Source organism: Typopeltis vanoorti, chromosome 26, assembly GCF_054136105.1.
Source record: "Typopeltis vanoorti isolate ZY-2024b chromosome 26, IOZ_Tvanoo_1.0, whole genome shotgun sequence".
Taxonomy (NCBI): domain Eukaryota; kingdom Metazoa; phylum Arthropoda; class Arachnida; order Uropygi; family Thelyphonidae; genus Typopeltis; species Typopeltis vanoorti.
This window is the reverse complement of record NC_143574.1, coordinates 11,396,055-11,414,352: the sequence shown is the minus strand read 5'-3', so window position 1 is coordinate 11,414,352 and position 18,298 is coordinate 11,396,055. Positions and strand designations below refer to the sequence as shown.

Here is an 18,298-nt window from a genome sequence, read left to right as displayed (position 1 = left end):
GACGTGAAATGGCTATGCACGCGCATGAAATCACAGTGCTGCTGCTGCGAGGACCTGGAAGCTCCTACAACCGAGGAAGCATCAGCCTTCGATACACAATGCAAAGCTCAATTATTGCTGCACAAGCTTAAGACGTCTTCTGTCTACAAAAATAAAAGCCTAAATGGAATGCTTATAAATGCATGCATTTATTAACAAATAAATATTACTTCTTTCTCGATTAACGAGCTTGTGTAGCAAGCATGAAGAATTCGCTCCTGTATTTAAGTTTATTCTCATACAAAGAGGAAAAACAGCAGGAAGACATATAGTGAGAGGAGATGGATGTTACACCAATACAGAGTATCCAGTCTTCTGCCAAAAAAGTGGCCCCGACAGTATTCCATCCTTGCATATGTTTGGATTTAATCCATTTCATTGAGTTTTTGAGCATAATAGCATTTCCTTCTTTTATTTTTAAAATCTACCCAGAATAAAAAGGAGTAATAAGATATTTTAATCTTCACTATTGTACATTTAGTACCATCAGTTAAGGTTAAATAATTAAGTTTTCTTGCAACAGCAACAGAAAGTCAGCTACAACCTAAAGATATTTGCAAACACCCATGCCTACAGGGATTTATACCCACAGCCTATTAGTTTGAGTGGAGATGCTATCCACTAAGGCAACTAGGCAGGCTAATTTGTAATGAATACATTAATATTTATGAGTTTAATATTACTAATGCACATTAACATACAGAACTGCAAATAGAAAAGCTACTATTTGAAGTAATGATAGCAAATTTCAAAGTTTATTTATCTTAATTCATTTTTTATTGACATAAGTGAATCATCACTGATTAAAATGACTCATAAAAATTTAGATTTTTAATCATCAATACTTGTAATTTTTTGGAATTTATATGATTCTATTTAAACTTCATGCAAGTGAAGATCAACATACAGTATAACTAGAACTACAGTACATAACATGAAACTGAGATTCAGGAGGTTTTGTTAACTACTTTTTAAGTAGTGATAATGATGAGCCTTCAACTGCATTCAAAAGAAGTTAATGAAACTTATTTAATAAGGACAATCAATATGGTTGTCCTCATACCAATACAAGATCACATGTGATAACAGGCATACAACAGTTTTATTCTAAAATGGAAGTGTCCTAATGCATATTTAATGTAACATACATATCTCCTCCATAGCTCTATTGACAATACCCTATCCTTTGTTAATCCTTTATCCAAGTGTGAGCAAACAAAGTCTGGGGTAAGTTAGTACAACACCAGGCAACTCGATTTACCCCAGTCCTGAAGATACTTTCGGGTGCAAACTTTGTTGTTTGCTCACACTTGGATAAAGGATTAAACTAAACTTATTATACTCTAACCCAAGTGAAAAATAAACTCTCAACCATATCCTTTGGTTGGGAAGATATTTGAATCCTGTGAAGTACCATTATAAGAGTTTTAATTTTTGACCCCAAAGGTACAGATACAGACAAAATATATTCAACAGGCATAAGACCAACCATGTTAGTCTAATAATTCCGTGTTAGTCAAATAGATTACACATGCATGCACGTACACACACTGACATTCATTGAAATTTTTTTTTTTTTTTATATATATATATAAAAATATTCAATGAATATTTTACAAATTAAATATACTCCTCATCTCTAGGTAGTTTCAATTTCACTTCTCTTAAGTTAATTTCTAATCAATTCTAAATCAGTATACTGCTGCTATCAAAAGCCAGCTTGATTTACAATTCTCTAGGCATCTGTTTCTCAATGTCATATTCAGGTGTTTATAATAATGATGGTATATCGCAGTCTTCTAATGTTTATTTTTGTAGTTGGTTATCTTTAAACGTTCGCCTGGTTGGCCAAGTGGTTAATGTACTTAATTCTCTAACCAACAGGCTATGGGCTCAAATCCAGCCTTGGGCATGGATATCTGTGATTGTCTTTAGGTGGGAGATGAATTTCATTGCTTAGTGCGAGACCATCACCGCGCTTATTGAAAACTTGAAATGGTTTGAAAAAGTTCCAAGTTTGTCTCTAGAGCATATAAAAAGTACATAAAAATTTATATACTCCAGCATATATAAAAGTAATACAAATATTAAAAAATTCCTTACCCTACCCACACTACTGATGTACTATACCCTTTCGTGGGTTGAAGACACAAGCATATAAAAAATAATCGACTTTAAATAATGTCCATAAATCTATTTTTAGTGAAGCTCTCAAATATTTAAAACAACACAACTTAATATTTAAAAAATGGAATAGCCCATACACTTTTTATGATCATGTGCTTAAAAGGGATAAAAGAAAAAGGTACAGCATTAGTTTTAATGTGCACATTGACTATAACAATGTCATGTGATTACTTGGATGTCCACACCCAATATCTGTAAGGAATATAAAACTGGTTAACCCTGTGGAGGTCGTAGTCGAAAAAATTGCAGCGTAGGTCACGTGTATCTGAGAGATACATTAATTACTAGTCTCTGCTAAAATGCGATAAAACTTAAAAAAAAAAAACACTGAAAATATAATACACGATGGTTTATTTATTTTCAATTACAATCTAGAAATTATTGAACAAAGAAAAAAAAAACTAAACCAATACTATACTGACATCGGAGTTCGCGGTATCTCTCAGATACAATTTACTATGAAATATCACACACCTCTACATAACACGTGTTAAACCAAAACTGACCGCATAAACAGTGTGGAATATCGCTCGCAATATATGCATGCACAGCTAGTCATGACCTCCAGGCTTTACACTGGATATATGTAAGAATATTTATATTAAACAATTCGTTTGTATCTGTCAGATCAGCTGCGACCTCCACAGTGTTAAAACTTACTTATAACTTAACATCGGAGAAATTTATAAAACAGTACATATACTAATGTGTATTCTGTAAGAAAAAGATGCCAGAGCCTTCAGAAGTGAAAATTACACTAACAAGCAGTGGTGAGCTATGAAAATTTTAACAAGGCTCACATTGTCGAGCAAAAAAAGCCTTATTTCACACAAAAACTTTTATTAATACAGCTTGTGTACAAATTCCAATCAAAAAGTATGAAAGGACAATCAACCTCTAAAGGCTATCATTTTTAAACAAATATTTCATGATCTAAACATGAAATATTTGCACAAAATCAACTGTGTTAATTTATCTTACATAAGAGAAACATTTTTTAACTATAAAAATATAAAAAGAATGAAATCTTTTATAAAACATTTGATTGACTACTGGTTTTACCGAAGGGAGAAGGGTAAAGATAGCGCATGCGCTTATTTTATTTTCAAACTTGGGCGCATTCGTCATAGAGGAGTTGAAGCAATAATTCCAAATAATCTATACACTGCCGAATAGACTAATTTTTGTTAGGTTACTGAATGAGTTTGTCGCTTAATATGTTTCAAAAAAAATTTTTTTTTTGAAAAAATAAAAAAGTAAACGAGAAGAACAAGGTCTCGCAAATTTGAGAAAAATTTAACAAAGGGCTCATGCAAGCCCCTTATAGCTCACCACTGCTAACAAGTAATATGAAAAGTACTACAACATTACATTATAAGACAAACTAATAGAATGCTCAAGTGTCTAAAAGTGCAAAGTTTTAAAGAAAAATAATAATACCATATTCATGTCCGTTTTCAAGATCTCTGCAAGAAGAAATAGTTGCAGGTAAGAAGCAGTTACAATAACATTTTGTAATATATTCATGCTGCATTTCTGAAAAACTGAACACATTTCAAGATCAGTACATCCCACAGTGAGCTTGGGATGTACTGATTGATGCAGATTCTACGTAAGCTTTAACATATGAAACACACTATGAACTGTACACTTGCAAAAGTAAGCAAGAGAGTTAATTTTATAAGCACTCAGCACAATTCCAAGTGTTTATAAAACTGTTGTAAAAATAGATAGGGAAAGAATTTTTAAAATTTCCTAAATATTGCATGAAATTGTAGACTTATGGTCAGATGTAACTACAAATAGTTTCATACAGCTGAAATATTAATAAATACTATAAAATGGATTTACCTTATATATCTTTTATTAGTATATAAAAATTTTTGTTCTATTATCAAGGGCATCTTCAGTAAGACTTTCAAATTAAACAAGAACAAAAACCAATATATTCAAGGAGGAATCTTTATCTGGACGATTTCAATCGAAGGTGAGTTAGTCAATCTCATACAGAGGTAGCAGGGTTTTTTCTCCTGGAAACTCTGGTTTTTCATCCCGCATACAGACAAATCAGCCCTTCAGACCACACACAATTTACAGACAAAAAATACTAATTGTAGTGGTGATGGAGGTGGGCAGTAGATGGAGATAATTCGTAGTAGAGGTTCGGTGTAGTGGTTGAGACAGTTGTAGGTGTCCTCCCGCGATGAGTCTTCGGACTCCTTGGAGGTATCAGGAATAATAATGACACACACAAACTGCAGGAACACGATGTAGAGCATTATGGGCTAATTACATTAAGGTTCTAGTAAAAATAACTTTAACACGATTTTTAAAAAATACAATAAATAATAAAATATAATAAAAAATAAATAAAATAATAATCAATAAATTTATATATGTGGATATAAAATTAAGTTAATTCGGGAATTTGTGAAGAACTATTTCCATTAAGAGGAATAATTTAAGTCCAGTTCTATTTAGATTCGGTTGATGCAGAGTCTCACAACCCTGTATAAACTTTCCAAGAGATTACTCCTATGGAAAACATTAATTTTGTTCCAAACTCTGTGTCTGTTTGATAGCATTCTCTGCAAGTCCTGATTGCTCTGACTCATTCATCACAATGCATGGCTGTAGATTTATCTGTTTAGCCAAAATATGATAAACCACCCTGGCAAGGAATTTGATACACTCCAAGGTGGTCTGAAGGCAGACATTTATCTTTAGCTGAGCCTGGAAAAGTAGATATTTTGTTGATAGAATGGAAGGACACTTATAGGTCAACAGATCTAAGTAGTTTGGCTATACATTTTGAGACATCTTTAACCTAGGGAATGGAGACACGATGGACCACCTCTGTATCACTATTTCAATGAGAGACAGATGACAAACTCTATTTATTATGTCAACATATGATTCGGTAAAACCATTAGTAAGGAAAGTGGACTAGATATGATTTATTTCTTGGAAGAGCAATAAATCAGTGGAGCAAAGTGAATGTGCATAATATACAACATTCTTAATGGTGCCAGATTTTTGATAATTATGTCAATGTGAAAGAAGATGAATGTAAAGTCCAGCATGTTTTTTCTTTTTCCAAATACTGAGAAGTGAAGGCTACCATCTGGTTGATGAAATAATGAATTAATTTGAAAGTCATACTGAAGATTACCTTGATAATAGGGCAAAAATTATATATTAATAAAAATATATACATAAGGTAAATCTGTTTTACATTATTTCTGATTTGCATTATTTATTATCACATCTTACATTTGTATACGTCACATTATTACAGTTGAAATATATCATAATAGATACTGGGGAACTAAATCAAAATTCTCCTAACTCAGCAAATCGTGATAATGCCCTTTTGCTGGTAAGACATGGAGCCAAATGCCTACACAAAACAAATTTCTTAAAAAGGTTTCTTTTAACTAAAATGTAAGTTTGCTTGTCTTGTGTAGATGTGAAAGGATTCTATAGATATACTATACAGAGAGGTTCCCAAACTTTCTTGGTTCTGGGCAACCCTAGGTCAAAAGAAATACCTAATAGTTCTATTTATTAAATAGTTAGTTCCAAACTACTCTCAAAAATTTACTTAAATTTTAAGTAAGTTTAAAATAACTCCCAGTGCTCCTGTGAGTTTGCTGCAGTGAACGGGGACAGATACTGTATAGATAGCAGAGATTCCCAAACTATGAGCAGTTTGGGAATCACTGCTATACAGGATAATAAGTAGAGAGAATTAATGTATGTGACAAATTTAACATGCCACTGATAAGGAGCGAGAAAAAGATTGCAGCACAGCACATTGTTAATTGTGTGTTTTCTCAAACCAGTCTGCATGTTTTATGAAATTGAAAACACTGCTGCTTCCACATTAGATCAATTTCAAGTCAAGGTGAGATAACTTATATTCACTTAGGAAGACCCTAACAAAAGTTCCCTGTGTGCCTTAGATAGGTTTTTAAAGTAGTCTTTCTACCTAAAGAGCAAAATGCTGCATCATCCATAGAAGATGAAAATGTAAAAATAACTACAATAGAAAGAAAAATTATTTAAATATTTTAATCTTTCATAACAGTTCACATCAAATAAATTACAAGGTGTACAGAAATCAGTCTCTCCATTGATGACTGCACTGGGGATTACAACACTTATAAAAAGTTGTCATTGGTTCATCAGCTGAGCGAGTCTGAAGTTGCATAAAATATGCTCGAGGATGTGCACACTTTGGACATGGTTCTTCTGTAGAGTCAACATTCTCCCACGCAGCTGAACCACCAAGGACATCATCTACCTCTTTTAATTTTGGATATTTTCTACTGGAAATACGTTGCTTAATATTACAGATATATGGACATGTACTACAAGTAAACCGGAAACAATTCGTACCTTCTTCTACCACAAGAATATTTGCACATGTTGGACAAAACATAACCATCTTGGCTTCTTATAAAGGCTGCACTTACTCTATTATTAATTTGATACGCTGAATATTTTCAGCTTATCTAAAGAGAGAAAAATGGTTTGAAAGAAAAATTACATATTTATATCCTTCTGTAAATAAATACAATTATTCAGTCTAATAGTATAAAAAAATTTTTTCCCCCCCTTGCTCATATGTATTAACATCTACAAAATAAACCTTTTATTTTTAATGTTGAGTTTCAAGAATAACCCAGAAATCAATCATAAAATAAAATACAGTTAACAAAATTTAATTTACTAGGTAAAGTAAATGGTTGTTATTTTATTACTCTAAAAGTTTCCACCCAAAACAAAGCCTTTTTAAAGCTTTCACTTTTAAATTTCAATTTATAGGAAATTTACATGATAAATAACCTATAGCATTAGTTACTGCAAGAGTTTTTTTCTACCTAGCTTCCTAAATAAAGCACATGAGAAATTCATTTTTAGCACAAATATTCATTTGCTATCTTTGTGAAATGGATATTTTATCTGCCAACTGAATGTTTAACCTTGTCCAGTATAAGGACTGGATTTCGAAAAAAAGTAATCTAGAACCTGATTTCAACTGAATAATTCATCATAATTACATGACACCTTGAAGGAATCGTTGTGGGAGGGTATCCCATTCCACTACACATAACTCACTGCTTCCCTACTTAAATCTCCAACCACACACAAGAATGTTACCAGCCACCACCATCAATAGTAAATTTTTGTCTGTAAATTTTGCACATTCTCTAGGTTGATTTACCTGTATACATGGGACGAAAAATTGGAGTTTCTGGGTGAAAAACCTTGCTACTTCCATATGGGATTGGCTAACTTGCCATCAAATGAAAAAAGCTCATATAAAGATTTCTCTTGTCATGACAAGAATCAAACTCAGGTCTTTTCCATTCAATTGCACTACAGAGGTGCTAATTTCCATTTCAAAAAATGGGGGGGGGGGTAATGAAAACTAGCATTAATATTTTATAACAATTACAGAAAACATTAACATTCTTGAATTCACTAAAATGTTTTTAGTGGCTGCATAGGTGTAATACTTTGTTTAAACTGGAGTTTTAAAGTTGATAGAGCAAGTCACAATATACCGTGAAAATGATCGTCTGATATCTTATTTCTAGTTAGAGATTTGTTCAGTTTCATATGAGAAAAATTTATTCACAAATGTATATTGATATCTGTCAGAAAGTAAAATAAATAATTTTAGGCAATTTTCTAGTATATGGTCAGTCTTCAACTTACGATGTATGTCACGTGTGACTACTTATACTTCCGATGGCCATTCCATTAGTATGTTCACCAAATACCACCTTAATCTTGCACCCTATAGACCAGAGTGTTATTGCTGCCTTTGAGACATATTTAAGAAATACTTCTGTTGCTAATGAGGGTGAGAAAACTGACTTTTGAAAGGAAAATATTATCTTGCATTATACAGAGAATGCAGATGCAGCATGGAATGAGGTGACAGTGTGAATACTGTTGGGAAGAAATTGCTGAAAACATGTGGAAGAAGGACTTGCAAATGAAGACCCAACAGAGCAAGAAGCACAGAAAGTTGCAGAAGAAAAGTGAAAAAAGAAGAAAAACAAGAAGCTGGGCCTCCAAATAAAAACTGGCAGAGGCATTTGCCTTTGTTAATAAGGCAATTTGCAGTTTGAGGAAACAGAACTAACAGGGAAAAATTTAGCATAGTAAACAGAATGATGAAAGTTGCAATTGCTTGTTACAGATAAAGTAATGCAGAAAAGAAAAAAGTGCAGGCTAAGTTGGATGTAATGCGTAAATTTCTAAAGAAGCCCACTCCTGAAAATGAGCCTCGACCGTCCATAATTATGCATCTGGTGAGTCATCCTAGGAATACTGTTACAATTGCTGTATTTGACTTTGTTGATGATTGCTCTCCCCCACCACTGCAAGAATTGTCCAATTAATACAGCAGCAATTTTGAAGAATTACCCTTGCTTCATTGTGTTTGCTGATTATTTTACTGGTAAATGTGCAGAAATACTGCACACTCATGTTTCACTATTTATTGCAATACTCTACATAATTTTATGTTACAATTGGTACATTGTATTACTTCACTATGAACAAAGAGTAAAATCAATTACAAAATATAACAAACCAGACCTCCACATTTCAGTATTTAGGCATTTAACTGTTCACATATCCTTATGGTTCATACAGTCATTTCTGATGTATGACAGGATCACAGGAACAAAACCCCATCAGGAGAACTGACTGAATTCTAAGGGTTGGATTAAAACTACTAGCAGACTATATGTGGCTGCTAGTAATTATATAGAAGAAATTATATATTCTTGTTTATCTTTATTTTACTTAAGTATACACAAATAAAACTTTGCATGGACTAGACCAATCCATGTAGATACTATCTTAATGAAATCTCCAAAGATTTAGATCCCACTGATAAGAACTCAATAAAAGGTTAAAGATACTCTAGAAAGTGACTCACCACAATATATAGCATTGTTATGCTCAAGAAGGGAGTGTGCTGTGGATTATGGGATATAAAGAGCAACCTCATCAGATGCTCTCTATGTATTTCATGTGTTTGCTTATGCTTGGCTTGAGTGGATGAAAACAATACAATTCATGTCAAGTGTATTCCAATGCAGAAAGAAACTTGCTGTAAGAACATCTCTGGGAAATTCCACTATACACTGGTCATCATACAATTCTCCATTCCCCAGAAGATGTCTCTGTGACAGATGAAGCACTAGAACTATTAAACCTGTGTTTAGTTATTTCAATGTGTGGTTTCATTCCATTAAACCTGACCTAAAAACAGGTTATCAGCAAAACTATGGATAGGATGATCAGCAAGATAAGTATAAGAAGAGCACAAGCAAAAATATGAGTCCTGAGTTCTTCTGTTGGTGAAAAATTCTGGAGAGAGGATGCAATCCACCACAAAAAAGGAATGCCCAGAGAAGAACTGAAATGGTAATTGAACTGCAAGAAGTGGAAGGCAGATCATAAGATAGTTTGGCAGGTTGCTAGACCTGATCAAATACACTAGAAATATGAGTGACTACACAAGTTTCTCCAAATCTTTCCTGACATGCATCTAAAGGAGGATAATGTCAAGAAGATCCACTGTGAACTGAGTGACAGTCTATATTGACAGTCAATGATTAATAAGGACCTTCAGGTAGTAAAGAAATCTACTGTTGATGTTCTTCATAATTTCAAGAACTGAGGTGAAGGAACAATATTTCCATGGTTGACTTATCTACATTTTTTGAATGGGCCAACTGGTTTCCTTCCATGCTATGGAGCAGCGTTTCTCAGATTTTTCTGATGGAACACTTCACAAATCCTGAAATTTTCACGGAACACCTAGGTTATATTGTAATGTATTAATAATTAATTATGGCATAATCACAAAGTATTAGTGCACTTATGTATACGGTGTGACATGTTGACAAATATAAAATTACATTTAAATCAGTTATCAATCACTGGACTAATGAAATCTTTTAGCATATTGTAGTTTCCTCAGGCCAACATCATTAAATTAATTTGTACTGATTTCCATTGACATATCTCATTCTGATCACCAAAAATTTATAATATTATAAGTACTTACAAGTGAATGCAGACTTTTTTCCTCCTGTGTGCTGGTAGTTTTCCCCTCCTTTTGTACATCCTGGAGATCACTTTGTAGGCTGGAGGCAAATGAATCACTATCTGTTGAGTCACAAACACCTTCAATAAGAGATTTCTTAAATTAAACAAAGTCCCTTGTCTCTTATTCATATTAAGATTTAAATCTGTAGGCCTATTACTTTTAAAAAATCATGGCACTACAGTTTCGAAACAAGCACTTTCACCCTACAATACGAACTTGCAAAGAAAGTATTCAGTATTACTAGATTTGAGAACCAGATACAGACTACCTTGATCTTCAATTTCAGTGGAAAATTTTTCTTTATACTTCCTTGCCGATTGGTCACTGACATTTGCAACACAGATGTTATTTCATTCAGTTTTGAGAACAGAGGATACACTGCCCATTGTTGTAATCTGCTTGCAGGCAATTTTTATGACAGGTCATAAACAGCGGTATTCCCTTTCCCGAATTACTTCCATGTTTAAAAATACATGGCTTGGTCACTGACATCACAGAACACTTATTAACTTTCTGCAGAACACTGGTGTTCCGCAGAACATAATTTGGGAAACGCTGCTATAGAGTATACCATATGAGCATGATAGACTGCCAAGATGACATAGAATGGATGCTAAAAATTTTTTATTTTGTTTTTGCAGCTGTAGTTTAGGCTGAGTATGAAGTTATCTCAATCTGTTTATGATAAGCCAAAATTTTTTCATCTTCAATAACAGTTCAGGATTTTGAGCAGAATGGGAAATGAAAGCCTTTGTTCCAGTTAGAATTGTCTGGATCAGGAGAATGGAAACTAATGCAGGAACAAGGAACTTTGTAAACACAAAGAACAGAGAGGGGAGGAAGTGGATCCTTAGGAGGGCAGAAACGTCAAAGGAAACTTGAACACAGTGCAGATTATGTTTCTTTAAAGTTCTGGCTATTTTTTCTGAAGTGCTCCAGATAAGATAATAGCATTACTGTAGGCTTTATGTTGAGATGGTTGAAGGGATAGATAACTTTTTTTTTTTTTTTTTTGCACTGTAACCACTGGCCAGAAATGTGGTGAATAAAGGAGAGTTCAGCTCTAAAAGAAATCTGGGTAGAACAGAGACTGAAGGCTCTGTTGAAAAAGGTTTTAATGACACCATGTTGTTGATGGGAAAGTTAATGAATGTATCTACCTGTGTGGGTGGTCTTCCTGTAACCTGAGAAAGAAAGAAAGTGCCATTGGGCAGACGTGCAATTAATTAGAGTCTCTAGAGAAGGCAGGCTATTATTTACTTTTTTCTATAATGAACTGCATTCTGCAGTGATGGCTGTTGAGGTGAAGGAGGAGGAAAGAGTAATGCATCTGAACCATGTGGTCAAATAGATATATCCTAGCCAAAAAGAAGTTTGAAAATGACAGCATCAACAGCCTGCTTTTCACAATGCTCTATATAAACTGGTCCAAGGAGGGGAGAACCCATTGATGTACCTCCAGTTTATAAGGTGTCCTTCCAAGAGAAGGAACCAGTACAGATGGCAAAATTAAAGAGATCAGTGATGTCAGGAGGTGGAGGGAGAAGGGGACATATTTCAAACAAATTGTAAATAAAGTGCTGATATCAAAGCTCACGATATCATTATTGTTTAAAACTAAATCTTGGATTAATGATTTGAAATGAATGAAATATTTTATATAAGAGATAAAATGACTAATAAGTGGAATTAAAGCTTAACCCTCTCATGCATAAGGGCCTCACATATGAGGACACGTATTTTCCGTCATAATAATTATTCATTCATAATTTAGTGCTGCTGTATGCATGTAGTCCTCATCTGGGGTGACCAAAGTGTTCTTAGAAACCACACCAGATGGCAGGAGTTTCAACAGAGTTATAGGAATACCAATCTCTCTGTAGTGCATGATGGTATCAAGGAGGAAGTGAAAAGTTGCTGTTTTGTCAATTTAAATTTGGTGATTTTATGAGCCTTCTGGAAAGGTTAGTATGGTTTTATATATTGCTATACCTTGTAGATGAAGTGTGAATATTTAATTTGTTCATGTTTATTACCACAAAAAACAAACTTGAAAACAACCTGTCCTCATGTGAGGACAATATGTTTATAAGGTATTCTATGAGGCAAATAGTTTGAGGTTAGAAAGTTCTTGTACGATATTTTTATAATTTTATTTTTGCAAATATAAATTAATAGTAAGTGTGTTAATTGGCATTATCATCTCTTTTACAGATGGATAACCAAAAGCCAGGTCCATGAGGCATAAAAAAGGCCTATTACCACAAGAGACTTACTGAAGAGCAATCTAAAGTTGGAGGAACCTACAGATGGTTTGGAGCTGAGTGATTCTGATGATGATCCTACATACCAGCAGCCACAAAATGATCCTACAGAGAGTGATAGTTCAAGTGAAGAGTGATGTTCAGTGTCCTTCCCCTGTTGGTCAGACACACAACATTGATGGATGAAATTGTGAAACAAACTAATCTGCATGCTTGCCATAAAGGCAAAGATAATTTGGCACTTAATGTGACTTGAACTCAAAATTTACCTTGAAATTGTAATTGTCATGACATAAATAAAATACCCATGTGTAACGCAGTACTGGTATAAAATTCGATGCAGTGTAAATTTTTTTTTATTTTTTATTGCATTGACTTTTACAGGGGTCACATTCAAAAAGTCACAAAGGTAAATTTGCAACATTATATGTAAATAACACTAAAAGCCCATGTATTGAAACTCAGAGGAATTAACATGCAAAATTGTGTAAATAGAAGATGTATGAATATGATAAGTTCAAGGTAATGTAATTTTCTATGTAAATAATACCAAAAGTCCATGTATAAAAACCCAGAGGAATTAACATGCTAAATAGAGTAAACAGAAGATATCTTAAAATAGAAGTTCAAGGGCAATACTTTAGAATTCAGAAATGTATTTGATGTTAGTATTTAGTATAGAGTATAGAGGAAACTTATTGTATCCAAAGCCAGTCTGATACCGCCTTCAAGGTCAATAGTAAAAGAGGGCGGTATACATCAGAACCAGGTCCGCTATGCTGTTAAAAGGATTAACCATGACCTTCAGAGAGAGCTAGAAGTCTGTGCTTTCTAGAAGGTTAAGAGTTTGGCATGTCAGACCTTCGTCTAAAGTTTCCGCAGGAATGTTTGGGGTCCCAAATTTTTGTCCAGGGTCCTGTGAAAAACCAAATATAAGGATCATAGAAAGGTTATCGAGCATCGACCATCGGCAGAGTTGACGCCAGGAGAGAAAGAGGAGGGAGTCGATTCGTGGACTACGCCGAATCCGGATGAAGTCGTGGAGGCGAAAACTTTCCGAGCAAATAGTGGCCCAGGACTAGGATGATTAAGCCTTGATTGTCTGCCCTTACGTCCGAGTATCTATAATGCTGGAAAACCATGCCCCAGACTCCACGAGCCATTCCAGAGGAGAATACGGTATCCATGAAACCTCTAAAGTGATTGCCCAAGACCTGGCATAGAGAGGAATCCAGGAAATCTGTAAAGGAAGTATGAACAAATGCACTATACTGATGAAGGAGTCATGCGAGTTTATTTTCGTTGTAAATTTTCTTATGTTGTAAAGGAATGTTTAGAAGGACTGATAGTTTTACATTATTACTATGTATAGTATGAATGAAAATTAGATGAGTCTTTGACTCCATGAGGTCTTGTTTAATAATAATAATTACTATATATATATATATAGTGTTATGAGAAATAGCTTGCATAAGGAGAAATATATATTAAGTGAAGGCTCGAAATTATGGTTGTAGTTAATCAAGGCATGATAATTCCTAAATTGTAAATGGGCTAATAGTTTTCTAATTAAATTACTTAATTATTTGTAATATGTGTATTTTGTTGTATGTTTAAGAAAATGTTCTAAAGAAAGTCTCCTCTAAAGTGTTTAACTTAGAGAGGAGTAAAAAATAGCATTTCATTAGTCTATAATTTGTATGATTGGTTCAGCATAAACAAACATGCTTGTTTTATTTACAAAGAGTGCCGCATGATCTTTTAAGCAATGCACTATTCCCAAAAAAATACGATCCTGTGAGCGAGGAGTTTAAAAATAGGTACAAATTAGAGTTAAGAGTTAGCCACGACTGTAAATAATTATTGAGGAGGGCCTTTACTGGAAGTATTGATATTTTCTTATGCCACATGGAGACCTAATGGTGCAGTCTTTAATAAAAAATAAATTTCTAGAGATCTCCAGTATAAGGAAGGAATACTGAAGGTAGAGCAAAGAGATTAAAGTTAATACATGAAAGGAAAAGATAAAGTTAAAAGAAGGATTAAATAAGTTTAATGAAAGAATAGAGATATAGAAAGGTAAAAATAATAATAACAAATCAGAGTATAGATAAAGTAAAGATAAAGAAATTAATACAGCATAAATAGATAAACCCAAGATAACAAAAGGCACAATAAGCATCATTTTACACTGGTCTTCTGAACGTGGACTGTGCATGGATGTTATAGCTGATGCTATGTCAGTGAGGATGGGAGGACATAAGACGGTATTTGCATTTTGTTGATTCAGACAATACCTACCAACAATAAAGACAAAGCAATACATATAAGACCAATGCTGCAAAAGTTTCATTAAACCTTCCATGCTGCTGTAAGCCCAGAAGAATTTCAGAGTGTAGATGAGATGATGATTCCATTCAAGGGATGTCAACAACTCAAACAATACTTACCAAACTAAGAAACCAAAAAAAAACTGTGGTTTCAAAATGTGGGTGAGGACAGGCATTTCAGGCTATGTATATTGTTTCAATCTTTATGTAGGTGCAGATCCTGGAGACAAAATTCAGACTCATTCAGTGCAAGTGAAAATGGTGCTTTGTCATGATCTTGCTGATAAGAACTTCAAGGTATATGCAAACAACTTCTTCATGAGCATCCCCCTAATTAAGAAACTAAAGGAAGATGATATTTATTATGTGGGTACATGCAGAAAAAATTGACTTCAAGATGCTGACAAGAAACTGAAAAATGAAAAGGATTTGCAGAAGGACGAGGAAATGTCAGTTATCACGTCCTCTGATGGCATTACTGTCACTAGATGGGTTGATAACTTAATATTACATGTGGTATCTAGCTACTTAGGAAAGGAGCCTGTTAGTGTATGTCAGAGGTTCAGCCAGAAAGAAAAAAACTATGTTGAAATTCAATTACCTCACAGCATAGCTGTTTATAACAAACATATGGTTGGAGTGAGTAGACCTTATGGACTCTCTTGGGGCTTTGTATCAAACGATGGTATATGATAATTTTTTAACATATGTTGAACGTACTTGTTTATAATGCACAGATCATTTGAAAATGGGAAGAAAAAGAAAAATTGGATTTGTTGAAATTCAAATCAAGAGTGGCAACTGCTTTGATATATAAGGTTTAGCTCAGCTAGGTACAAAGAAATGAGGATGCCCTTCAAGTCAGACACCACCAGCACTAAAGAAATGCAAAACCCACTTTGTGCCATATGAGCAACGTTTTGGCAGCAGTGGACACTTCCCAAAGAAGACAACAGGTGCTAATGTCAATCGTTGCAGAGATGTACACTGCAAGAGTAAAACAAGATACATCTGTGGTAGATGCGAGGTTCCAATCTGTCCGGAATGTTTTCAGTCTTTCCATACAAAATGAGGCAAATTATTCCTCTTTATAAGGTTCTTTTGTCTGCATCTGGATTATTGTGCTAGAGGATATGGAGGTGATAGAAAAGAATGATTCAAATGTAGGTGACCAAGATAGTGATGGAGGGAGGGGAGGGATTACAAAAACTGACACTGTATAAGGATATAAGCTGTTAAAAGGAAATTTTATAGACCGAATGTAGAAAAAATTTTTTCAATACATGGCAGGAGGAGAAAAAAATAAAAGGTAATCATTAGAAGTTGTGTAAAAGTATAGTATGCACTGATGAACATTTTTTTTTTTTAACTATGAAAGTGACAAATGGGTGGATAGATATCAGTAATCTGTATGTGATGAGTTCATGGAGAAGTATTAATAACTGTGAGGCTCAGCCTTTCATGGTGAATCTTATGCAACAAGGGAAGAATGATTATGACTGGTAATTGTCAGTGTGGGCCTAATACTCTAAATCTTGGATTACATGATGATGCCCAGTTAACAACAATAATAATGAATAAGAACTTACCATTTCTCCAATAACTATACTTCTTGAATCCTGGGAATCATAAGTAAGCAAACTATTAAACTGACGTTACACAAAATTTTAATCTTATTTGAATGACTGTATAACATCATCTAGATACATCTTGCAAGATCAAGCCAATGTTTCTGTTTCTATGGCGTACCCTTGAATACGACCGTTGTAGGACGCTCCTAAGCAAGCACTATTTTGTGACAAGCTAAATTTAAGAAAATATGTAAATTTAAAAACAAAAAACTATTTTATGGCAGAGATAGAATCTTGCTTCTTCTAGGCATTGCCTTAGTTGCTTAGGGGATTACGATAGTCCTACCCCTGAAGATGACAAAAAATAATATTACAGTCGAAACTCTAAGACTTACTTTATTGTATACAATTACGTGATATCATAACTCTGTTATATCACATATACTGTATAGCGTAACATAAAACTTATATGTGTGAAATTCTAGAGAAATTCCTCCTACGAATACCGGCACAGAAAACTAGCAAAATACGTGGTAATACAAATTAAAATGTCCAATACTCACAAATCTTAACATCTCTAGTTCCAAGAAATTTAGCTAACGTTAATTTACATTAAATGACTGCAATCACACAACACATTTCTCAGAACAATTTCCGCTATACTACATTAAATAGTGTATAACCTGAAGCATTACCTTATAAATCCGCTATAGCCTTTTTATTCCACAAAAGGAGTAGCCGAAGCCACCTAGTCTTAACATTTTGTAGAGTAACAAGCGCTAGCACCCATCCTGACCCAATTACAGAATAGCTAGTTCAACGCTATTAGTGATTTTTAATTGGTATTGAATAATAAAAATACGGCAGACAACTACAGTCATTAAACCGTAATATTATATATTATTATCTGGAATATTGTAAGTTCTACGGTTTCTTGAGTTTATACGATGAAAAATCTGAGTTTCGCAGAGAACGAACACCCCCTGGTTCCTGCCACAGATCGACTTCGGAAACCAGTCGAAGGAAGACTTAGAAAAAATTCTGTGCACCGATTTAATCACCTTGTTTTCAAAAGCATGAAGAGATGTTTAACTAAAGTGGTTTTTGGTCGACGGCATTTTGAGTATAAAAAACTGCGGAAATATAATTTGCCGAGTCTAATAGATAGAAGGAAGAGAGGGGTCATGTTAGCGATATATAATTGTTAAGCGGTTATTACAGAATTAATGTGAATTAGATTTTTCATAGACTGGTGGAGACGGGGTAGAACAAGAGGCCATCCCTGGAAATCCATGTCGGCCATTCGATGACCGACATGTTGAACGTGGAGCTACGCGCATCGACTGGAACACGAATCTATTAAAAAAAAAAAAACATTTAGAACCAGCACAACATGGATTTCCATGGTAGAACCGCAATAGGCAAGTCCCACATTACCCTAATTAAAACGCAGCGCCGTCTTCAGTTGTATAAAGAGCGTATACAGTGTGACGTGGAAGCTTGGACAGCCTTCTTATAGAGCGACGAATCACACTATGCCCTTTACCGAGCAAATCCTCAGTGAACGTCTCTTTCTAGAGTACGTAACCCCAAGTATGAATCCGGAGTTGCAGTGGTCCTGTTATTCCTGGTTTGGTTTCGGACCTTTGTTTATGGTGCCACGAACATTGAACTTCGAGAAGTATTTGAACATTCTGGACAATGTAATACTTCCTACTTTGTGGCGTGTTTTCGGAAGTGGCCGTTGTATTTTTAGGAAGACAA

At 34.3% G+C, this 18,298-nt stretch overlaps 1 protein-coding gene across 3 annotated transcripts; it reads right to left on the bottom strand.

Annotated features, from left to right (window-relative positions):
* Window positions 1-6,284: 6,284 nt before the first annotated feature.
* Polr3K (RNA polymerase III subunit K) lies at window positions 6,285-17,469 on the bottom strand. Of its 3 annotated transcripts, none has more exons than XM_090415014.1 (2): window positions 17,230-17,469; window positions 6,285-6,743 (listed from the first exon to the last, which is right to left on the bottom strand). In XM_090415014.1, exon 2 carries the CDS (start codon window positions 6,674-6,676, stop codon window positions 6,350-6,352), a length of 327 nt encoding a protein of 108 aa, XP_090271140.1. In that variant the 5' UTR covers window positions 6,677-6,743; window positions 17,230-17,469; the 3' UTR covers window positions 6,285-6,349. The 3 variants fall into 3 exon arrangements, with proteins under 3 accessions (XP_090271140.1, XP_090271141.1, XP_090271139.1); XM_090415015.1 differs by lacking the exon at window positions 17,230-17,469 and adding an exon at window positions 17,098-17,122; XM_090415013.1 differs by lacking the exon at window positions 17,230-17,469 and adding an exon at window positions 16,553-17,061.
* Between the last annotated feature and the right edge of the window lie 829 nt (window positions 17,470-18,298).